The sequence below is a fragment of the Vipera ursinii genome, assembly GCF_947247035.1.
Source record: "Vipera ursinii genome assembly, chromosome: Z".
Taxonomy (NCBI): Eukaryota; Metazoa; Chordata; class Lepidosauria; order Squamata; family Viperidae; genus Vipera; species Vipera ursinii.
Genome location: NC_139517.1, coordinates 104,347,064 through 104,371,866, shown reverse-complemented (window position 1 = coordinate 104,371,866; position 24,803 = coordinate 104,347,064). Strand labels below are relative to the sequence as shown.

Here is a 24,803-nt window from a genome sequence, read left to right as displayed (position 1 = left end):
TTATGCATTCCAGTACTTGCTTGTTAGTCACCTTTGCTGACTAAGGAGTATGGATAATTGTGCCTTCTCCAGCATAAGGGCTAAGAGTCAATTTTCTTCCTATCTTGCCTTTTAAGATCCAACTTTCACAAACATAATAGAGTGAACTAACCTACATTTGATTGCTAGGCTGATGTCCTTGCTTTTTGATATTTGACTCATGTTTATCATTGTGTGACCCAGTAGAATCCAACATTTTATTTCTGGGCTGCATTTATTGCTTTGAGTGATCTGTGATCCTTGAAAAGTGATTTTTTTCCCATGCATTCTATCTCTTCACAATCAATTTGTATTTTGATATTTGCATTTGTTGCAGTGGTTATGAGTTAGGTCTTTTTGATGTTCAGAAAGAGACCAACATTCTCACTTCCTTTAATTTTCTTGAACATCATCCTCATTGATAACATTATTGATAACTTCATCATCAGGTGCACAAGATATATAAAATGATTAACAAATTCTGCAGCATGAAATGAAATTCTGTTTTGAAATTATTTTTTATAGTGAAACGGAATAAATACAGTATGAATAAGGAAAAATTTGTTAAGTGCCTAACCAACTTTTGATGAAAGCAAGATTTTGACAGGGTTTTCTTTAGCATGATTTATTGTTAAGGAAACTAATAAGATTTTAAAAAAATCTGAACTCTATACAATACTTTCACTTTGGAACCTAATTTATGACAATTAGAACAATTAATCAATGGAATGACGCCTCCCAAAGTTGTAGTTGCTCCAATAGTGGACATTTTAAAGAAGAGATTGTACAACCATTTGTCTGAAATGGTATAGGGCAGGGATGGCTCAGGAATTCTGGGAGTTGAAGTCCACAAGTCATAAAAGGGCCATCATTTCCCACCTCTGGTATAGGATTTCCTGCCTGAGTAGGGGATTGGACTGGAAGATCTCCAAGGTCACTTTCAACTCTATTCTGTTATCTCTCAGTTTCTTAAGATAAGTATTTCTTCAATTTTTTTTTACTAATAGCCCATGTGTGAACCAAGGAAGTGGTTCACCAAGGAACAAGGAGCCACATGACCCCAAATGAGAACCATGTTCAGAGTATTTCTTCTGTTGAGTGGAGAAGTCTAGGAGAGCTTTCTCCTTACATTCAATGATACACATTATGTTCAGGTTGTGTGAGTTCCAACAAGGTAGACCAGCCTAAGAAACCAACACCATATAGGCAGGTTCCAAATCTTCCAAGCTTTCAACATACTATTACAAGATTTGGTAATAAAAATTCCACTCATTGGTAAATAAAATTAATATTAGCTTCTGAGATTACTACATTTACACATCATCTTATGATATTTAAAACTTTTACAGTATGCAAGGAAAAATATATGATAGATGTTACTAGCAGACTAATTGATTAGATTTTTTTTGCTTGCATTTACTTACTATCTGTGTTGCTATTATAGAACAGAAGCTTGGCAGCTGGTGCTATATGTAACACTTAACCTGTAATACTTCTTTAATATAAAATAGAATTATTTGCATCTAAATTAACCACAGTTAGTTCCTAATATATTCAATGCAAAAGTGCTTTCTTGGAAATCTATTTAAATATCTTTATAATTGGCTTGTTCATAAGTCTATTCACTGAAATAAGAAGCCAAACATAAATATTCCTCTTAAAAATCCATTAATATCTAGATCATTGACAATCTGATGCTTCAATATATATCAGCCATTAATTCAGCAACTTTTCAAAGTTAGAATGAATAGAATGAATAAAGGAACTTACAACTAGTCCTCAAAGTTCTGGTTGACATAGTGCTTCCATGGACGCATGAACAAAATTTGGGTCCTTGGCAAGCAGCTTGCCAGTAGCAGCATCCCATGGTCATGTGATCATTGCCAACCATCTGAGCTAGCTTCCCACAAGAAAACTCAATGGGAAAGCCAGCAAGGAAGGTCACTAATAGCTCTGGTAAGTCTCTACCCCACTGCCTCCTGGCCAGTCTTTTCTTTGATCGCACAGTGTGCCTTTGCTCACTTATTCTCTTGCACCTATCTGTCCCCTCCTTTCCTGTGTTCACATATGCACACATTCACCAGCGGCCTCTTTTCCTGAACCCTCTGTGCAAGCATACGTGCATGCATTGACAAGTGATTGTCTTTTCTGGGCCCTTCTGTGATAGCAGACAGGCACACATCAACCAGAGTCTTATTTTCCAACCTCCCTCACGAACACACATGCACTGACCCCCTCTTTTCCTTGCCTTTCTGCAGTGCAGACATGCACACATGCATTCATGCACCTTGAGCCCTCTTTTGTGACTTCTCTATGCTCATATATATAGATGCGCTGTCCTCTTTCCCCAGCCTTCCTATACTTGCACACACCCCAATATCCACTTTCCCCAGATTCTGTGAGCTCATGCTCAACTCAGGTGTGGCCTGCATCAGGCCTCCAAGGGCCTTCCCAAGCCCCCTGTTACCTCTGCTTCCCATTTAATAATTTGCCTGTCTTGGTGTTACAATCACAATTGGGACTGCTTGGATTGCTATTGCTAAGCAATGAAATCACAAGGCATCACACTTCACAGCCACATTTTTTAGAGACAGCAGTCTGAGTTCCAAGTTCCATTGCAACTCAAGGGCTATCTGTAATTTCTCAATACTTGTTAGCACACCAAACCATTTTGGTTATATTCTTTCAGTTACTATTGCTTTACATTGCTAATACTGGCTGGAATATTTTATCTAAATAATATATAGATTGAATAATTGAAGTGCAAGAAACATTAAAAAGCCTTGGAACACCCCTTCTTGAGCTTCCAAGAGTTGCTTTGAGTTCACAACACCATAGGTGACTGTCAAATATTTTTCTTCAGCTGGATGGATGGAACCCCAGTGACATATGAAGCCTGGGCCCCTGGAGAACCCAACTTTGCCAATGAAGATGAACATTGTGTAGTTATGTATTATGATTCAGGCAAGTAACATAAAAACATCATGTTTTTTAACAGTTATCCGGTAAGGATATGAATGAGTGGTCAGTAAGTGAAAACTAAGTCTATTCTTTCACATGTATGGTAGGATTCCAGTATGTACCGTTGCACTTTGCACTATTACTATTTTGGTTGCAACATATATCTAACATGTTGCTATTTATTTTAAACATAATCGTCCCAGATAATAATGTAACTTCTTTGACCAGGTGTATGGAATGATATAAACTGTGGTGCTATGAATAGCTTCATCTGCGAGAGACACAACAGCTCCATCCGTACAACTGCGGCGCCCACATTACCTGCAACTCCAAAAGGGTGCAGTGAAGGCTGGCTTTGGTTTAATAACAAGGTAACTGATGTAGCTAATTTAAATATTTTGAGATAGCATCCCTGTTCAAACATCCTAAAGGCAATATGTATGTTAAATACATGGAGATTGCTATAAGTAGCCAGTTGTCTTTTTAGACTTCTAAGTGAACCCAGGTAAATCAGCAAGAAATATCTTTATGGGCATTTTTTTGCCAAAGAATGAAGGTAAACATCAGTTTTCAGCAAAAAAAGAAATAAAACATGGTCATGTGACTGCAGGACACTGCAAATGCTTGTAAGTGTTGGCTCATTGCCAAGTGCCCAAAATGGGATTGATGACAATAGAATAGAATAGAATAGAATAGAATAGAATAGAATAGAATAGAATAGAATAGAATAGAATAGAATAGAATAGAATAGAATAGAATAGAATAGAATAGAATTGGAAGGGACCTTGGAGGTCTTCTAATCCAATCCCTTGCTCAAGCAGGAGAACCTATACCAGGGGTCGGCAACTGGAAAAAGGAAAAGAGCCACACAGAACCGGTTCCATCACACAAACGAAAAAGTGGCAGCAGGCAAAAAGTGCGTGCGCGTGCGTCCACTCACGTGCATGTGCAAAATGGGAGGCACCTGCGCGGCGAAGGGTCTCCCCTTTGGAGAGGTGTGCGCCGTCCCGTTTGGAGACCTGCCGCGTTCGTCAAACATGGACGAACGCAGCAGCTGTGCAAACGGGACGGCGGCAGTTTGGAGAGTGCACGTGCACCTCTCCCAAGCTGCCGCCATCCTGTTCGGATACCTGCCGTGTTCGTCAAACATGGCCAAATGTGGCAGCTGTGCAAACAGGACGGCGGCGGTTTGGAAAGTGTGTGCACACCTCTCCCATGCCGCCGCCATCCTGTTCGGAGACCTGCCACGTTCGTCCATGTTTGACGAATGCGGCAGGTCTCTGGATGGCGGCGGCATGGGAGAGGTGCGCGCGCACCTCTCCCAAGCCACCGCCGTCCTGTTTGCACAGCTGCCACGTTCATCCATGTTTGACGAACGCGGCAGGTCTCCGAACAGGACGGCGGCGGCTTGGGAGAGGTGCGCACACACTCTCCAAACCGCCGCCGTCCCGTTTGCACAGCTGAAACATTCGTCCATGTTTGACGAACGCAGCAAGTCTCTGAACAGGACGGCGGCATCTTGGGAGAGGTGCGCACGCACTCTCCAAACCGCCGCCATCCCGTTTGCACAGCTGCCGCGTTCGTCAATGTTTGACGAATGAGGCAGGTCTCCGAACGGGACGCTGGCGGTTTGGAGAGGTGCGCGCGCACCTCCGCCCTTCGGAAAGGTGTGCACGCACCTCTCGGAATGGGCGGTGCCACTCTCCATTTGGAGAGGTGCGTGCGCACCACTGCCCGTTCGAAGTGGTGCACGTGCACTGGGCGACTGGGAGCCGCAGGAGACGGCTCAAAGAGCCGCACGCGGCTCCGGAGCTGTGGGTTGCCGACCTGTGACCTATACCATTACAGACAAGTGATTGTCCAGTTTCTTCTTAAAAATCTCCAGTGATGGAGCACCCACAATTTCTGAAGCCAAGCTGTTCCACCGATTAATGTTGAGGGGGCAGTCATCAAAACTTTAAATCCCCCTTTTGGGGGCTACCTCCTAACGGTGAATGGTTGCTAAGTGACTATAGACATGTCTATAAGCAACATCATCTGAAGACTTTCTTCCTTGAATGGTATCTTCAAGGCCATCTCCAAGATTTTGAGATTTGGGCATTTTCTTTTTTCATTAGCCTCTGTCTCCTGGGTATTTCCAGAAGTAGGATGGCAGTGACAAACTGGCTGTATAACTATCATCAATACAAAAATACGTCACAAAAATGTCACAAAAAGCAGAAGGGAAATTTGCATATGTTAACCTGTAAAATATTAACTTTTATTACTGTTTATATTTTTCCCTAAATAAAGTGGGGAATTTGATTTTGTTACTCCTGAATTACTATCTAAATTCTGTTAAAAATTCTGATTTCATTTCAAGATTGATGATTCTATGTTGATATTTTCTATTACTTTTTATTTAGTGCTTCCAAATATTTGGTTTCAGAGAAGAGGAGAAGAAAAACTGGAGCGCTGCACGGGATCACTGCAGAAACCTAGAAGGAAACCTGGCTAGTATACCAAACAAAGCTGTTCAAGGTACAGACATTTCTCTAAACCATATTAATTATGTAAGCTTATATTTCTTTTAAAATTGAGGAATCTCTTCTCAAGTTACTGTTATAGGAATTACTATGCCCAATCTTCTTTCGTAACCTCCAGATTATATAAACGTTTGCCACTTGGGAGCAGCTGGAAGATATTAAAATGTTGCTGCATTCTTTAAGATATACTCCTTTTCTATGACTCCATATCCCTTCTTAGCTATTCTCAATTCAAAGGTTGCCATGCTGAAAATATAAAGGCAATAAGATTCCAAAGTAATCTTTTACAATAACATAAAAAGTGCACATTGGCAATAATGTATGAGTTACATACAGTATTAGTTAAAAGCAGTGCTTTTTTTCTAAAAAAAAAAAAGGTGCCAGAACTCTCATCTTGGCAGGCACAGGAGAGGGGGTGGGGGGCAGTGCTGCTGCAGTCACGTGCACGAGGGGTGTTAGCGGTGGGTTGCCCCGTGGGGCCAGAGCTGGAGCAGCTGGTGCTGTGGGAGCAGCGGGACCCGCTCTATATGGCAAGGCTGTGCAGGGCAGGCGGTGCAGGCAATGTGGACCAGGCGATGCAGGGCGGCCACTTAGGTGCACAGGGCAAGGTGACAGTGGCGCAGGTCCAGCACTGGGTAGGCCACCAGCCTGGCTGACACGGGTGAGTACAAGGAAGGAGTGCATATGGACTCCGCAGAACCCACCTCCCACTCCTTGTCCTCTCTTGCTTAGTTGAGATGGTGTAGTTGGACAGCAGGGAGGGATGCAAAGTTCCTGCCAACTCGCCTTCGCTGCAGACAACTTGCCGGTGCAACGTTTGCCGGCTGGGTCTTTTGGTGCACTCAGCAGCAATTCCTATTGGCTTTTGAAAGCCAATAGAGGGAATAGCATAGGTGGCCATTGACTTTCGAAAGCCAATAGAGGGAATAGCATAGCTTGTGCAAAAGCTTTTTTTGTGTATGTGTGCAAAAAAAGGTGCTAGAACACCATTCTGAGCGTTCTATGAGAAAAAAGCCCTGCTTTAATGTTTTAATCTTATGATCTTAAAATATATATTTTTCTATTGTAAGTTGCCCCAAACCTCGTCATGTGGATTGCATACAAATATTATATAATCAGTAAATAAATGTAGAACATATGTTAAATATACATCAAATAATAATATGCTTCCCTACAAAGTCAATTCTTCCTCAATGACAGATCAAATAGTTAACTCGGAAAGGCAAGAGGAAAATCTAGAAGAGGTCTGCGCAACTTGTAGAAGGGAAAAGCCCACAGTGATAAATTAAAAATCTTTGTGGTCTGCAAAGGAATGCTGGTGGGTTAATCAATGATTTGATGATTAGAGGAGCATCTACAGTGTTGGAGCTCTTGGTCATGGTAAGCCATGGAGGCACTAGGCAACATGACTTTCAGGCCAGTGATGGTGATTTTATTACTTTAAAAAAACAAACAAAACTTTGTGCTCTGTCCAAGGGTGCTTGGTAGGCTGAATGTACAGGCCTGGTCTAGAATTTATTTTGGAGCATTCAACTATCTAGGGCAGGCATGTCAAACTCGTGATGTCATGTGACATCGCACGATGTATCGCACATTTTCCCCATTGCCGGCAATGGGGTGGGCATGGTTTTGGTGTGACACATCTGGCCCGTGGGTTGTTTGACATGCCTGATCTAGAGACATCCATTTTTTTGCATTGCAAAGGGCCTTTCATCTGTTGTATATATGGTTTTATTTTTGTGTACAAAAAGGATTCTAAATTAATTGAGTCATGTGCTGGTGTGAAGTCTGATAGCTTGAGTTAAAGAGCCTATAAAATCTCAAAAGACTCCAGTTGTTTTGTTCAAGTATGCTAATGTTCTAAGGTAAATATTATTCATACTATATAATATCCAGATGAGGACCTCAGTAGCATGTTGTAGTTCTATGAGGTGTGGTGGGCTTCATAATTTGTTGACTGGAGAAACCACCATGCCATATATTCAACTGCCATTATTTTTCAAGCTACATTAATTGAACACATGGCACACATCACAAATCAGATTCCTCTGTAATGCACTATTCCTTTGCATGACCATAGGACATTTAGAAACGCAATTATGTTCTTATGCTTCCAAAGCATTCTTCCTTATCTTCCTGTTACATTGATCACCATAAAAATACTCAAGGTCTCTTGGGATAAGAATAAGTATGGTATTTAAGGAACACAATAAAAAGCATTCACAATGCACAATGTATTTAAATTTCATTTGTTTAAGGCAACTTCTTATAAAAGAATTGCCATTAATTTGTTTTAATAAAATAATTTAAATCAATTTTTCATGATTTCAAATTAAATGAATTATATTGGTTGACAATGAGATTTTTTTTAGTACAATTGCCAAATGCAATAAACTGGTTTTAGGTATATGTGTGCCCTAATTATTTCAACACCAATACATTTTAACAACATATTCTAAATGTAAATGAATGCAAATGCAAATTATACAATTTTTGTGCAAAAATAAAACAAAATAACAGATTTAAGGGCTGTTATCATTAGTTATCCTTAGATAAAAAATAATTCCATCATCCAAAACTTTGTTATACTGTATTTAACGAACAGATGCTTTGGAATTAAAAAAAAGACTGACTACATTTGATTGTGTATCACCATGGCATTAAAACAAAATTCAAACAGTGTATGAAAAATAAAGGTTCCCTAAATGTCTGGTGGCTATATCTATACATTTTCCTTGATAGCACTCTATTGCCTTCTTTTTAGCATTTTTTTCAATTTCCCAACTTAAAAAAGGCAAGGCACTGAGAGCTGAAAGTTACAGAGACTGTTTAAGCAGGTTGCTAGGCAACCTGTTCACACTCAGCTGTTATTGTTTTGTGAGCCAGTCAGCTTCCAGGCGTGGTTTAAGTGCTTGGTGATTATCTATAAAGCCTTGCATGGCATATGGCTTGGCTATCTGTGGGACTGCTTATATCCAATTGTTTCTGGCAGGAGGCATCACTCCAGATCTCTTTTATTAAATGTTGTCATCTTGTGGGATGGAACAATTTTGCCCTTTTTTTTATACACATTTTATTGATTTTCTAATATTACATTCACATATTTGAAAAGCAACGTGGTGACTAAGTAGTAGTGATTCATTTACATACAGATATCATTAGTACAGATTTCAGATTGCTACCATAAACATTTCCTCTCTTTTCCCCTTCATATATTTACTGTCTATTTGTAAATTAAAAGACAAATTTTATCTTATCAATCACGTAGAAGATAGTTTTCTTACATATATCCAAAGTTTTTAGTTAACACATATTCTAGTTGTTTTAACATACAATCTTTTAGACAATCAATGACCTAATAATTTTTTTAGTTTTAATTTCCACTAACATTTAGATTTAACGTTTGATATTTATCATTCCCAAAAATTTTAATATACTCCCAATTCATCTATCATTATTCCTCACAAAGTCTAATATTCAAAATACACATCCCGTCTTCTGACCCTCTATGTCAACAGGTTAAGGATACAATATGATATCTGTCCTTTTTGCTAGTTTTCAGTTTTTTTAGTGTTTCAGTATTTATTACTTTATCTCTCTTCCTCTTTGTATTTGCTATCTCTTGCTTAAACTAATAATTTTTGTTTTTAATGTTCCATGTAGACCTATTTATTACTTTTAATAATACATTTTTAGCTTATCTACATTGTTCACCCTTACATGACCTTTATACACAAATCAATATTAAAATTAGCTATTAGTATTTATACTGCTAAATTTTAATGACCAAATTTTTTTCTTTATCTCAGTTCATAACAATGTCTTGTGTTCAACATGCACATCTTATCTATTTAAGTAGGTTCTGTTTTAGATTTCAATAAGATGATCGAAACTCCATTCTTCTTGAGTCTTATTCTGGCTTTTTTCCTTTGCCAAATCATCTTCCATGTCCTTGTTTTTGGGTCATCAAACCAGTCTCCTTATAACCACAATTAAGGTTTAGTAGGTTGAAATGAATGTTAGATGGAAGAAATGGTTTTTCACAAAGTGTTTGTTACTGTCATCAACTAGACTGGTGGACCTACTTTTGCCTGTATAGTTCACTGAAACTGATAAAAAAATTTAGACTATATAAAACTTAATTTGTTCCTACCACAAATAAATGGTTGACAGCAGTAGAGAAGATAGTGATAGTGACCTATTTAAAGTCATGAGTAGTAATCATGGGCTGATTAAAAGGAAAAATGTGTCCTGATTTCACTCCTCTTCTGCTCCTATTAGTCTAACTTGCTGAGAAGCAAACCTTGGATCCAACGTATTATGTGAAACTAAAACATTTATTAATATCTTCATAAGGCATTTTTAAAAAGTCTGCAGCTTGTTCCCATCTTTTCCCCACTTGGAAGAAATGTCTCTAAGGAAATTTTTAAAGAGCCTTGGTGGAGCAGTGGGCTAATGCCTCCTTAAGTAACACCAGCTGCCTGCAATTAGTGCAGGTTCGCATCCCACCAGGCTCAAGGTTGACTCAGCCTTCCATCCTTCCGAGGTAGGTAAAATGAGGACCCAGATTGTTGGGGGCAATAAGCTGACTTTGTAATAATGCCACTTGGGGGGGGCGAAAGCCCTAATAAGCAGGCATATGCATAGAATGAAGGCTATTGCTAAGCACATTGGTTTGTGCTTAAATTGTAAGCCGCCCTCAGTCTTCGGAGAAGGGCGGGATATAAATGGGATTAAATAAATAAATAAAAAATAAAAATAAATATCATTTATATTAATTGATATTGACAAAACCATCCGGTCGCTATGTTTTTGAGAAGACTTGTAGCTCTAGCGGGTCATCTCTTTATTCTTCCATATCGATGTGGTTGTTCTGAATTGTTTATCATCTCATCTTAACTGTTCTTTTTCTAAATCCCCTGATTCCTTCTGAGTTGTATAAGAAACCTTTTCCTTTTTCCAAGTTGTTGGTATCTTTTCTGAATTTTCAAATGTCAATATTTGTTTAATAGTAGATTCTTCTGTCATGGTACTTGAATGTTTCATTTTTTCTGTTGTATTTTGTATAGATAATTCTTTAGGTGTAGTCAAAGTTTGGGCTTTCATATCTGGACTGTCTTCTTGTTCCTTCACATAGCCTCTTAGTATTTCATTGGTTGTGGTAATAATTTGGATTAATATTTTCAACATAGCGAGAGTTTGTTGATCTTCATCTATAAGGAAATTTTGTTCCTGGTCTTCTTCCATATTGGTATTTTAAGCTAAAGGCTTTACACTTAGAAAATCCAAAAGAGAGATTTTTTTTTCTAGGTAGGGAACACAAAGCCTTTCACAGCTGTTGTTTCAAAGTTCTCAAGGTTATGTATCTTATCTATTTCCCTAGGCAGTCAGCCAGTCCCCTTTTAAAGTTTCCCTTTGAGTCCCAAAGTTGTCTTAATCTTTTCAGTTTTTCTTTTTTTTTGTTTCATAAGAAAGAATCCAGATTTCCAACAGAAGTAGACAATTAAAATAGGAAATAAAAAATCTTTCAATCCACATGCTTTGAGAAACAGTTCCAATTGGGATCCAGTTACTTTTTCAATGTTTAAAACGCCCCTGGGTATTTAGTCATTGGTCTTTCTGGAGAGAGGGCAGAAGTCCCCCTTCCCTCACCGCAGGGGGGAAAATGCTTAGCAGCTTAAGGAGGTATAGAAAGTAATTAGGGTGTAAAAGAGGTAGATCTCACCCAGTCTCTTCAGTGCTGCTTTAAGAGTTGCCTGGTAGAAAATGTGACTTCAGCTGTTCACAGCCTAGGGATGAACCATAATGGCTGGTCCTTTCATCTGCCAGTTTGGAGGGAACGCCAGGTCTAACGGGAGAGTTGAGGCTCTCCCATGATCCAGCAAGTGCCCCTCCTTGCTGGTCGCCTCTTCAGGGTGACTTTTGGCCCTTTTCAGTGATGCAAAACTGGATGGGGGGAGAGAGAGCAAATCTCCCAGCTGTCCATAGCGGCTGCATGGCAAACCAGAAGCCAGAATTTTGCCCTTTCTTTTGCATCCCTCACTTTCTAGAACAGCAGCTCCCTAGAGCTATTGACAGCACTGAGTCCAGAGCCCTTCAATCCTGGCTCTGATCCCAGGCCTACGGTAGTGAATTTGTGCAGCCCTGTTGTGGTTTCATATTATTGCTATTGTTCATTGATTTGATTGGACCTGTCTCTGCTATTTCATGTTCTTAACTATTTTTACTGTTTTAGAGGACCCACCCAGAGTCTGCTAGATTGGGCAACCATAGCCACATCAACATAGCTAAAATTGGATTTATTTTATAGCTTCAGCTAATCAGCATCTAAACAACTCTTATCCCAAAATACTGGCAACCAACAGGAATGGGCATGGTTCTTAACTATTAAAGCATCAGAACATGAGATGGAAGCTACAATCTGAATAACCCAATTTATGGCAGCAGTTTAAAGCAAAGGACTAAATTGTATCCTTACACTTTTTGCCTGACATCCTTCCAAATTGTGCCTGGAAGTTTCTTAAGATGAGAATATAGAAATGATGGCTGTCTTAAAGATTGTATATTAGCAGAATTTGGTCTGCTACAACAAGGCACTTTTCAAAATGTGGTATAATCAAAGTAAACTTCTAAAAGATGAAATAAAATATAATAAGGGAAGAGCCTTTCCAATACTTTGTTGTAAAATATATCTGTATTTTCACCCAGCTTTTCTCACAGTGCATTTAAAAGGTGCTTCTAGTGATACTTGGATTGGATTGACTGACAAGAATTCAGAGGGACATTTCCTCTGGACTGATGGAAGTGGAGTCTATTTTATAAACTGGGCTAAAGGGTCACCTCATATATTCAGTGTAAGTCCAACTTGTTTGAGTTTTTTTCTGTTCTATTTCCCTGCAAAAGTATAGTTAATATCCTTGATGCTGAATTCTTGCAATGATATAGAATACATATAGAAAAGAATCTCTTTTTTGTGAGATGGCCAGTCATATAAATCCAATGAATGAATAAATAAATAGGATCTAGAATAAGCATTATGATTGTGAAGAAGTTATAAAGGCCCCTTATTGGGGGGGGGAAAGTAATTTGAAACATTTGAGCTCAGAATATGATTTAAGCATGAAAGCACACTAATTAAATTAGGTGGTTATAGTGCAAAGTTGTTCCCAAAAGTCCCTGGGAGAGTTTTCCTTTCTATCCCCCCCCCAAATTGCCAATGGGATAAGAGCAGTGGTGGGATTCAGCTGGTTTGCACCACTTCAGCAAAACCGGTAGCTAATTTTTTGTTGCCCAGGCCCAGAACAGACTTCCGGAAGCAGCATCCACACAGAGAACCCGTTGCTCACATATTTGAATCCCACCACTGGATAAGAGTTTCACTAGGAGAATGTATCAAGTTTCAGATTTAACTCCTTTGACCCAACTTTCCTGCAACTGTCTACACTAAAGTTCTGTTTACCACAAGTGCTTAGCTTGTCCTAGGCAAAGGAGGCAGAATGTGCCGCTTAGGAGCACTCCGTCTGAAACCTTCTATGGGATTTTCAGAGGCAAAATGCATACCTTAAAGTATGAAATAAGAAGTTCTTGAATTCTACCCTTTAGGGTGATACTTCAGATCTTTTCTGTTTGTTAAATAAAGTTTGCTATGCTTTCTCCTCATCAACAGGGGGTGATATAATACTGGAAAAAAATCAAAGTTATTTCTGTCTTTCTACGTGTGAACAGAAAATATGCCATGCATATTATTATTTTTAGGATAATTTTATTATACCCAAAACTTGCCTAAAGAAAAAAAGATCCAGTAAAATGAAATTTAAAATAAAAAAAATCTAGAAATAAAAATATATTAAATTAAAATAATTATGGAGAAGAAATGGCCCTGCCAGGTTTAGAAAGCATTATACATAAAGCTTTCAGATTCACAGCAGTTATTTCATTCTCATGGTTGCTTACCTGTGATATATGCAATTTGCTGTGCACAGTATCCCAAAAGGCAAAGCGTGGCGACATGAGCAAAGAACTCCTTTTCCACCTTGGGGCCTAGGCCCAGTGTGATATCTTTGAAGGCTTCTCCAGTTTCTCTACATGACTGTGTATGTGCAGATATCACTTTTGCTGGGATTGTCAAAGAAACATAGTGGTCCCGAGTGAACATGCACACTGGGACTTTTGGGAAGAGATGGCTGTCTAAATGTTCCTTTGCCTAAGATAGCATGTTTTGCACAACTTTAGCGTGTTATCCATTAACATTCATAAGGTACCATGATTAAAAGGTAAAGGTAAAGGTAAAGGTTCCCCCGCACATGCGTGCTAGTCATTTCCGACTCTAGGGGCCGGTGCTCATCTCCGCTTCAAAGCCGAAGAGCCAGCGCTTGTCCGAGGACGTCTCCATGGTCATGTGGCCGGCATGATTAGACGCCAAAGGCACACGGAACGCTGTTACCTTCCCACCGGAGTGGTCCCTATTCTTCTACTTGCATTTTTACGTGCTTTCGAACTGCTAGGTTGGCAGAAGCTGGGACGAGTAACAGGCGCTCACTCTGCTACGCGGCACTCGGGATTCGACCCGCCAAACTGCCGACCTTCTGATCGACAAGCTCAGTGTCCTAACCCACTTAGCCACCATGATTACAAAGATTTATTGAAGGCTATTGCTGGAGCCCACTGACTACCTTCTATCCCTTCCATTCTATACCATATAGCCAGTTGCAGCATCTTCCTTTGAAGAAAAGATTTCATCCAATGATGGAGGCTCAATAGGCTTCCATTCCATATGCTTCAAGATGTTTATGTGTTAGACTCTAATGACAAATACTTGTACAGGGATCATCTTATGCAGCGACCAGAAACAGAAAAACACACTTCTTCTCTTGGGAGAGTATAAAGGAGGGGGTTCCAGAAAGACTGTTCCAATCATGATAACAGTGATTATATTTGGCTTTCTTGCTATGCATAAACATTGTAGGGTGACTGCGTTTTTATGCTGAGAAAACCTGAAAGGCTTGCAGGACATTGGAGAGTTGGATCCTGTCCTGCTAAGAAGACCTACATCTGCCAAAAGACCCCTGGTAATTTTATAGAAGTCTTGGATAATAATTCAGTTTCAGAGAATAAGAACATGTAATGTAGATTATCTTCTACAGATCAGTATCGGAATTTTAAAAAAGTGAATTTGTGAGCTATGATTTTGATGAATAGTTAGGGTAGATTCTAGAAAGAAGAGCAATACCAGCTGCAACGAGAGAGAGAGAGAGAGGCTAAGCATATGTATGTAGTGATAACTGCTATGAAGAATATTGGCAAGCCATTTCTTTATATATTTCCTCCCTTCCTCCCTCCCTCCTTCCTTCTTTCCTCCCTTCTTCCTACCTACCTACATTCCTTCCCTGTTTTTCTTCAATTTTTTTCTTTTCTTGAACTTTATTTTTTCTTTATTATTTTTCTTTTATTTTTTCTTTCATACTTTATATTAGTTTTTACCTTCTTTTTAAAAAGTTTTGATAATATATATATATATATATATATAAAGAAAAACCTGGATGAATAAACATGTTTGAGCCAAATAAGACTGCAATAAGCCAGATATGCTAATCAAGAAAGTGTGTTGTGAAGGAATGTATAGAAATTGTATTAAAATCACAGTACCATCAACTTCAGGAAGTATTTAAATAAAGTGAACCAATAAACATAATATCTGAAGCCCACTATAAGGCTTTTAGTAGCATTGAATCAATTATTTGGCCAAAAGGCCAAAACTATTTCCACAAAAGCACTCTCCTGGTATTGTATTAAATATTTAATGAAGCAAGAAGTCAATCAAATAGTTTTTTAAAACCAATATCTAGACTCAAATTTCTTATAATCTGAATATTTAAGTTTATAATTTTATTGGTATTCAACGTCCCAAGGTCATGAATTCACACATTTGGGCTAAATAAAGATATACATGTAATATTATACCTCAAGAAGGTCTCCTTAAAGTAATTCACTGTACCTATTTGTTTAATTTAATTTGTTTAAAAATAGGTCCATCGCCTTACTCTGAACCAACAGTTCCAGCATCTCACTATATCAGTTATGGAAATAGCAGCTATTCTATGGTTAGTCCCAAGATGACCTGGGAAGAAGCAAGGAAGAAATGTGAATCTGAAAATTCAAATCTTGCCAGCATTTTAGACCCCTATGCAGAATCATTCATATGGCTGCAGGTGCTCAAATATAAGGAGCCTGTATGGATTGGACTAAGCAGCAAAGAGGTAAGAACAGAATCTACACATTCACAATGAAATCCTATATTTAAAACTGTATACTTGGAAACATTGCCATACAGATAAGGAATTCAAGGACAGGGATTTCTGAGATTAGAAAGTGTTACGGTTATAGGAGGTCCCTGTTTAGCAACCATATTTGGGACTGGTAACACTATTATTAAACAAAGAGGTCACTAAGTGAAACTGCAACTCTGCTTATGATCTTTTTTCTGCTTTCTTTTGTTTTTACTGATCTGCAAAGGTAATAAATGCAAGAATTACTGATAAAGTTACTTTTTCATCACTGCTGTAACTGCCAACAATCACTAAATGAGGCACCTTACATGACATATATGCAACAATTTTCCATATGGACCTTGGAGACCAAATGCTTTCGTAGAATTGATTTATTTCTGTAAAAAATTTATATTGTTCCTATTTAAGTAACTCTGAGTGGCTTTTCTCACAGTTAAGGAAGAGGACATGGAGTCCAGTTGGCAATGAAAAAGGGGTACAGGTAGTTTTCACTTAACAAGCATTCATTCAGTGGCCACTTGAAGTTATGATAGTGCTGAATGGTAGCTATGGATGGTCTTCCAATTGTAATACTCCTGGGGTCAGGTGATCAAAATTCAGGTTTTTGGCAGCCTGACCACTTTCAGGGTGACAGAAAGCGCTTCAGCTCCCCCTACCCCTTTAACTCCCCCCTGCCCTTTTGGCCTGGACTCCATCCCTGCCCTGCCATCCCTCATTGTCCTGAGCCGACTCTCCCCGTTTTTTTCATTCGGTGGCTGACAAGGCACATCTGGTTGAAACAGTTGCTGGCCTTCTGCAAGGTTGTTGTGGAGAGGTGGTGGGGTAGGTGATGGGGCAGTGGTGGAGTGGGAAATAGCCAAAATTGCAGAGGCGGGGGGAGAGTGTAGGGGAAGTTGAAGCAGAGCTGTGTGTGGCAGAGTAGGAAAAATTGAGGTTGTTGCCTAATGATGGTTTCAGTCATCGCCTAAAGACCACAACCAGGACTACCAGAACTGCTGTTGATAAGTGATGTTGTCACACCATGTTTCACTAAATGAGTGCTTTGCTTAGCAATGTAAAACCCCTGTCCCAGTTAAAGTTATTAGGCGATGATTAGGTATACTGAAATTAAATGAATAAAATGTTTTCTTGCATTTCCTTATGCACTTTGGTTTTAGAGTGATGGTGTGTACAAGTGGGTAAGTAACTGGAGGCTGGTGTACACTAACTGGGCTGCTGAGGAACCAATGCATAAAACAGCCTGTGTCTACCTAGGCATTGATGGTTATTGGAAAACAGGAAATTGCAGTGAAAAATACTTCTCTGTTTGCGAGAGATACAACGGTAAGCAAATTAATATGTTTATTTTAATAGAGTTTATATTTTAATTTTAATTTCAGTTAGTGCTTAATTACTAAAAGTGGCATATACAGATAGTTCCCAACTTGCAACAATTCATTTAGTAACCATTCGAAATTACAAGGGCACTGAAAAAAGTGACATGAACATTTTTTACACTTATGATCATTACAGCATCCTCATGGTCACGTGATTAAAATGAGGATGCTTGGCAACTGACTCACATTTATCATGGTTGCAGTGTTCTGGGTTATGTGTTCACCTTCTGACAAGCCAAATAAATGGGGAACCAGATTCATTGAACAACCATGATATTAACTTAACAATTGTAGTGATTCACTAAAAGACTGTTGCAAGAAAGGTCATAAAAAGGAGGACATTTACTTAACAACTGTCTCAGCAATATAAGTTTGGAGCTCAATCATGGTCGTAAATTGAGGATTACCTACATCAACAAAGTGGTAAGCTAAACTTTTAAAAACAGGAGGTTTCTAATGAGTGTCAAAGAGAACATGATGAATTTATGTTATATCTTACTGTATTATTTTATTGTAGTTATTATCTATACTGCTTATTAATACTTTCCATATTGGCTAGTTGCCTGCATATCAATTTTTTTAAATAAAGAAAAACCTGTTGGTTTCATAACAGGTGTAGTGCCAACTGAGATTCCACAATTGCCAGGAAAATGCCAAACCTCAAAAAACAGCCTCATATCTTGGATTCCTTTTAGAGGTCATTGTTATAAATTCTATATTTCAAGGAAATCTTGGCCAGCAGCATCAATGAAGTGTATTCAGATAGGTTAGTATCCTTTTAAGGTACTTTATGATAACAGTGATTTTCTAAACTTAAAGAACTCTTGCAAGAGTGTACAATGATTTTGAATAAACAGATCTGCGTCAAATTCAGCCAGCAACCCAACTTTTATTGTATTATACCTTATCCTATAAAACTCTTGAAAGAACAGCTGTTGAGAATGTAGGAAGATACTATAAAGGATGTGCATAATATAAAGAGAAATACTTATTTTTCATATCCTCTGAAAATAATTACTAAAAGGAAGGTTTCAGTTGAGTAAAACTTTCTGGTAGGATGAAAAATGACATAGTTCACCACACACAGAAACTTTCTTTTGATTTCATGATATAAGACTAAAAAGTTATTTATTACATGTAAGCATACAGCCACATAGCTGTAATCACTTAAGGCTTGATATGGTTGCTTAAGGCCCTTCTGAAGTCTTTTCAAAATGTCTGGAGTTGCCTAGAAACCATTTGCATATGCCAGCTGAGAAAGCAAAGTGGCAGCGTCTTTATCTTACTAGCTGCCCTGCTAGAATTATTTTATGGGCACATTTACATATACTCAGCTGAGCTCAAGAAGACTTTGATACAACATTAAAGTTCACCTTAAAGGTTAACATTAACCTTGATGGTCAGTTAAGGGAAATAGGTATGTCTAGCCCAACAAAGAGAAAGATTAGGGGTGGCATGATAGCTGACTTACAGTAGTTGTGGGCAGTTTCAGAGATGAAGGGGTTGGCATTATTCAAAGCACCTAATGTTAGGACTAGAAGCAATGAGTGGAAGCTTGTTAAAGAAATATCCCATTTAGAACTAAGGATAAATTCCTGACAGTGAGAGCAATTAGCCAATGGAACACCTTGCCTCCTAAAATTGTGGGTGCTCCATCGCTGGAAGTTTTCAAGAAAAGATTATATATTCAGTTGTCCTGGATGGATAAAGATCCTGCCTAGAGCAAGGGGTTGTACTAAAACACCTCCAAGGTCCCTTCCAGCTCCATGATTTTATGATCTGTGGGTGCTGAGCTTTCAACAACTGCTCTTCAGCTTCAGAGAATGACTGTACTATAGTCATCAAAATAAAGAGTGTGCCTAGGTACTTATCATTTATTGTTTGCCATCATTTTGTTATGTTTCTATAGCTAATAATATATAGTACATACTCTCCAAATTGCATGTGATATAAGAATGAGTTTACTTTAATACCTTCTCTTTAAAGAAAAATTGTATATATGATATTGGAATTGGCTTGGCAAATACTGTGGGTATTTAGAAGAGAAGAAGTTGTCTTTCCATTTTATTTTTGAGGACTGTTTGCTTAATTACCAAGTTTAATTTCGGTATCATTATACCCAAGGGGTAAGCTGCAATGGTGTTTCATCATACATATTACATAATACAGATCAAATAGATTTTAGAAATAGAGGACTATTTGCTTTGTTAAGATATTCAAACCTAAAATTATTGCTTGTGACAGGAATGACTCATTGGTCATGCCTTGTGAAATGGTCCCTGTTTTGGTGGGGTGGAGGATAGAATCTTGTTAATGAGCTTTGAGTAACCTTGTGTTTCGTAGGTGGCACCTTGACTTCAGTTGCAGACTCAACTGAATTACAATTTTTACAGGAAGAAATGGAAAAATTTGGATTTATGGAGTTTTGGATAGGCTTGTACAAAAATCTGGATGGTAATTATTTAATTAGTATTTATCTATATAGCTAGTAATAATAATTCCCCAGTGATGTGGTTGTGGGGCTTATATTCTCTGGGGAATATGAGAGTTATGCCAGAGGGTCAACCAGTGGTGGGATTCATATATATTCATATATTGTTCTCTGTGTGGATGCCACTTCCAGAAGTCCATTCTGGGCCTGGGCAACAAAATGTTAGCTACCGGTTCTGACGAAGTGGTGCAAACTGGCTGAATCCCACCACTGGGGTCAATCATATTAAACCATACTAGGATGTGCTAGTGAATATAAAGAAAGTGAAGAAAGTCTTATAGTCCAAACCAAAATACCATCAAGACTAACAATACCTGGATAATTCCAATCAGGTATACAGCTGGAATAATGAACTAGATTGAAGCTGATCTAGAAGACCTCTCAGTGAATGTGACAGGTGAAACAGAGGAGGAGAGGAGACAGGATGGGACAGGATGGGATAGGAGGGTATGGGAGAGGGGAGGGGAGAGAAGGGAAGGGAAGGAGAGGGGAAGGGAGGGGAAGGGAGGGGAGGGGAGAGGAGAGGAGAGGAGGAGGAGAAAATCACAAAATTCAAAGATTTGCAAACTGAATTGGAACTATAAAGGAAAGGGTGGTTTATATGTTCTGGGGTTATGGAGTTTCTGGTGATTTTGCTGTGCTAGTATTTGTTCAGTTTGAGTTGAGCAACCATGATCATTTGTTTAAGCTGTTTTTCATCCAGCTACACAGTTTATTGAGAGGTTTGTATCTGACACTGATGAACAGATCATGCTGTCAGGCATTCATGAAAAAGGAACAGTTATTCCTTGGTGAAGATTTGCTTACATGGAAACCTCTCCCATATGTGTGCTTTCTAAAACAGAGCTCCCCAACCTTTCTAGGTTGGCAGCCCAGAGAGAAAGGGAGTAGCAGGGAAACGTGCATGAGCACGCCCATTCACATGAGCAAATGGGCATGTGCATGTTAGTGGTGCTAGAGTCTATGTACATGCACAAGTGGGCTGTGTGCATCCACAGCAATGCTGATGGCAGCACCTGCACCCATGAGCATGCACAAATGGGCCGCTTGCACCTATGTGCATGCACAAGTGGGCCACTAGCTTCTGTGTGCATGTACAAACAGGCTGCTAGCATCCACATAGTGCTGGTGGCAGCACTAGTGCCCCGTGCAGGCACAAATGAGGCTGCTAGCACCCTCACTGTGGCACTAGCATGAGTGGGGTGCACTCGCCAGCCATTCCCATGGCCCGATAGCCAATAGGCCATGGCCCAATACCAGGTCACGGCCCAGTACCGGGCCAATGCCCACAGGTTGGGGATCCCTGTTCTAAAAATTTTAATTCCTATGTGTAGTTCTGTCAGAAGAGAATGTCTATAGGTCCAAACCTGAGGAGTCCTTAGTGCTCTCTGAACTTGCTTATTTGTTTGCAGATGTTACATCACCCAACTAGGTAACATTATTAGTGTCAGTGTTAATGTACTTCCATAGCACATGCCTTTTCTTTTCCTTTTTAAACAATATGCTTTGCATTTGTTTTATCTTTAGGAGAATTGACATGGCAAGATAAAAGTAACGTTGCTTTTGTCAACTGGAATGATCAAGAGTTCTCAGATTCTCTGCCGGTTTATAGCGAAGAGTATGATTTGTCTGATAAGTGCACTTACATGAATAGTAATTCTGGACTATGGTTCATGGGATACTGTGGAGATTATCAAACAAGACCATTTATTTGTAAAACAAATAAAAGTAAGCCTTATTATCATCATCATAATGTAAGATTGAAAATAATATTTGATTATTCAATTATAAAATTTTCTAAAATACTGTAATTCCTCTGATTATTCTTACCATGTTATTATCTGGTCATTTTTTAAAATATATCCAAGAATATTTGAAGTTTTCCTGTACAGTATTTCTAATTTCTTGATGGGCAGGTTTTTCTACCTACATATTTTAAGAAACCGCAGTATGACATGTTTAGTATCTTTTGTTGCTCGTATGACAGTCTTTCTAGACTGTTAATTATAATTTATCTGCTGTAAAGAACATCATCTTTTTTCCTTCCTTCCTTCCTTCCTTCCTTCCTTCCTTCCTTCCTTCCTTCCTTCCTTCCTTCCTTCCTTCCTTCCTTCCTCCCTCCCTCCCTCCCTCAACTTGTCATCTTTCTCCTTAGATTATTTCAAGTAATTCATTATCTGAAATAAAACAATAGGAGTAAAAATAGAATCAATCACAAAATATATTAATTTTTGCTACCAATGATTGAATGGCATATTACTATTAATTAATTATAAAATTAGCATTTATTAAGTTCAATACACAAAGTTTTCATCATTTGCTGTCCCTTAATTATTATTTCAACTATTTTATAGCATCAGTGAAAGGATCTTTTACTCACAGGACATGGAACTTAATAATCTGAATATCAAAAGACAAGAATGATGCTATACAAAGTTTATTTCATAATATTTTAGATAACTGTCTAAAGAAGGAAAGTTTGGATTGCTTTATTATTACTTTTGAAATGTTGCATATCTACCTCGCTATTTTATCCATAGACTGAAATATTATTTTTAGTTTTTGTGTCTTAAATTATTCCTTGACTTTAAACTCAGTCAAGAATATTTAATTAAGGTAATGAATGTCCCATGAACTCAGATTCATGCCAAACAATATCAACTTTTAATGGAAGAAAATATCTGTGAACAAACTTTTCAGACATTTTCCTAAAATGTATAATTCTTTCTTCTAAACTCATAAAAGTTTACTGTAAAAATACGCTGTTTCAGAAAATTGATTTTTTTAAAAATTGCTTTGCATATCTTTCTTCATTGCTGTCTTAGTGGTATACAGTAAATCATGCACAGTAATTATATACTAAAAACATTTTGGTTAATTTTCTAGTTATTGAAGAATCAACTATAAAGCCTACAGAAAAATCAGGTAAGAAAGTAATTTTAAATATTATTTTTAAAGTTCATAGTAAATTTTCCATATCTATGAGCTGAAATTTCTAATACATAGCTCAAATATAGAGGAACATATTTTTGTAGACAAAAAGATTTAAGATGACAATAGTGTGAATTCAGTTATGAAACTTCTTTATCTCCAGTAAGTTAAGTTACAATAGTTATGTTTTGTTTTACATAGTTTTCCTATATTAATGGAATAGAAGCCATGAAGATTTTGGAGGTGACTGCCAATTGCCATTTTGTTTACTTTTTTGTCAGAATGTACTGGAAATAATTTTATTGTAGGCAGCCTTGAGTTTTAGCAGCTGCTATCCACATATCATAGTTGTCAATCAGAAACTAGCATATTTTAGAAATATAGTCTCAAATCAACATACCTTTATGTAATTGGGGGGGGGGAATAAAAAAACAGGTCTGTGACATATTTTGTTGCAGAACTATGTAGATCTTTGGTCATTCGGGTTTTTCCCCATGTAGAATTGGAGGTATCAGGGCAACGTTTCGACGAAATCTCATCCGTCATCCTCAGGCTGGTGACTTCAGCTTCGTTCTTCTGGGAGAAGAACACACTTCTCCCAGAAGAACGAAGCTGAAGTCACCAGCCTGAAAATGACGGATGAGATTTCGTCGAAACGTTGCCCTGATACCTCCAATTCTACGTGGGGAATATATATATATATATATATATATATATATATATATATATTCGACGAAATCCCATCCGTCATCATCAGGCTGGAGTGTTCCTCCTGCTGCTTCCAGGAGCAATGCGTGGTCTGTCTGTTCCTTTCCTTCCACGGCTGCTTTCTGATTGGGTGGGGGTGTCCTCCGACTGGGTGGAGGCGTGGTTGTCTTCTGATTGAGTGGAGGCGTGGCTGTCTTCTGATTGGGTGGATGCGTGGTTGTCTTCTGATTGGTTGCAGGCGTGGCTGTCTTCTGATTGGGTGGGGTGTGTTCTGAATGGGTGGGGTTTTTTGTTGTGTTGTAATATCCTGAGTTGTGATTTGGTGTCCTGAGGAGTGGGCTGTGTAGTGGCCTCCAGAGCCTTGGTTTGGCTCCGAGTTCGAGGACCTGCTATGTATCTCTGGTATGGGTCAGTCAGGTTCGTGTGTGCGTTCTTCTGCTTGGGTGATGGCACTTTTGCTTGACTTGTTCTGTCTTCTGTGTGGGAGAGTTTTTGTTCTGGGTGTGGATGAGTCTTGCTGGGGCTGGTGGCATTTGGGGTTGTTTGTTGGTTTTTTAAATCCTTGTTTGCTGAAATTCGTTTCTCTATCAATGCTGGTTTCCAAATGGCATGTAGGCGGGAGGTGTCGTCTCGCTTGTTCATACTGTCTGGGTGTTTTTCTATTTCAATGGCTTCTCTGATTATTCTGCTATTGAGATGTTCTATTTTGGCGATTGTTTTTGTACCTTCAAAATTGATGTTGTGTCCCGTAGTGTTTATGTGTTGTACTAGTGAAGATGTGTGATCTTTCTTCTGTACTGAGTTCTTATGTTCTTCTACACGTACCTCTATTCTTCTGTTAGTCTGTCCGATGTAAGTTGCTGGACAGGAGGCGCATGGGATTTGGTATATGCCCTGGTTTTCCAGTTCTATTTTGTCTTTGGGATTTCTCAGGATGGTTGATATCTTTCTGTCAGTGTTAAATGCGGTTTTGATGTTATGTTTGCGTAGTACTTTACTGATTTTGTCGGTTGTTCCTTTTATGTAGGGCAAGATGGCTCGTCCGTTGTTCTGTTCTTCTTCTTGGATGTTTTTCTGTTTCAGAGTCCCCTGCTGAATCATATTGGTGATTTTGTTTTTTTGGAACTTGTTTGCTGTCAATATGTCTGTCAGGGTGTGTAGTTCTGTTGGTATATGTGTTTCATCTGCAAGGCGTCTGGTTCTTGTTATTAGTGTTTTGGCTACTGAATTTATTTGTGCTGGGTGATGATGTGATTGCGCATTGAGGTAACGGTTGGTGTGTGTTTTCTTTCGGTAGACTGTGTGTCCTAGGGTGCCGTTTTGTTTTTTGTATATAAGTACATCCAGGAAAGGTAACTGGTTGTTTGTTTCAATCTCCATGGTGAATTTTATTTTGGGATGTAGGCTGTTCAGGTGTGTTAGGAAGTTTTCTAGCTCCTTTCTTCCGTGGGGCCAGATCACGAAGGTGTCATCCACATATCTGAGGCACAGTTTTGGTTTGTTTGTA

At 38.6% G+C, this 24,803-nt stretch overlaps 1 protein-coding gene across 1 annotated transcript in view; it reads left to right on the top strand.

Annotated features, from left to right (window-relative positions):
- Nucleotides 1-24,803, top strand: part of LOC310648789 (macrophage mannose receptor 1-like) — a 59,840-nt gene that overhangs the window by 33,423 nt on the left and 1,614 nt on the right. The window contains exons 19-29 of the mRNA XM_083376834.1: nucleotides 2,882-2,982; nucleotides 3,208-3,350; nucleotides 5,385-5,499; nucleotides 12,213-12,358; nucleotides 14,470-14,572; nucleotides 15,531-15,760; nucleotides 16,948-17,113; nucleotides 17,780-17,932; nucleotides 19,510-19,620; nucleotides 21,185-21,385; nucleotides 22,544-22,582. Of these exons, the coding sequence (XP_083232960.1) occupies nucleotides 2,882-2,982; nucleotides 3,208-3,350; nucleotides 5,385-5,499; nucleotides 12,213-12,358; nucleotides 14,470-14,572; nucleotides 15,531-15,760; nucleotides 16,948-17,113; nucleotides 17,780-17,932; nucleotides 19,510-19,620; nucleotides 21,185-21,385; nucleotides 22,544-22,582 (1,508 nt within the window). The remainder of the gene's footprint in view (nucleotides 1-2,881; nucleotides 2,983-3,207; nucleotides 3,351-5,384; nucleotides 5,500-12,212; nucleotides 12,359-14,469; nucleotides 14,573-15,530; nucleotides 15,761-16,947; nucleotides 17,114-17,779; nucleotides 17,933-19,509; nucleotides 19,621-21,184; nucleotides 21,386-22,543; nucleotides 22,583-24,803) is intronic.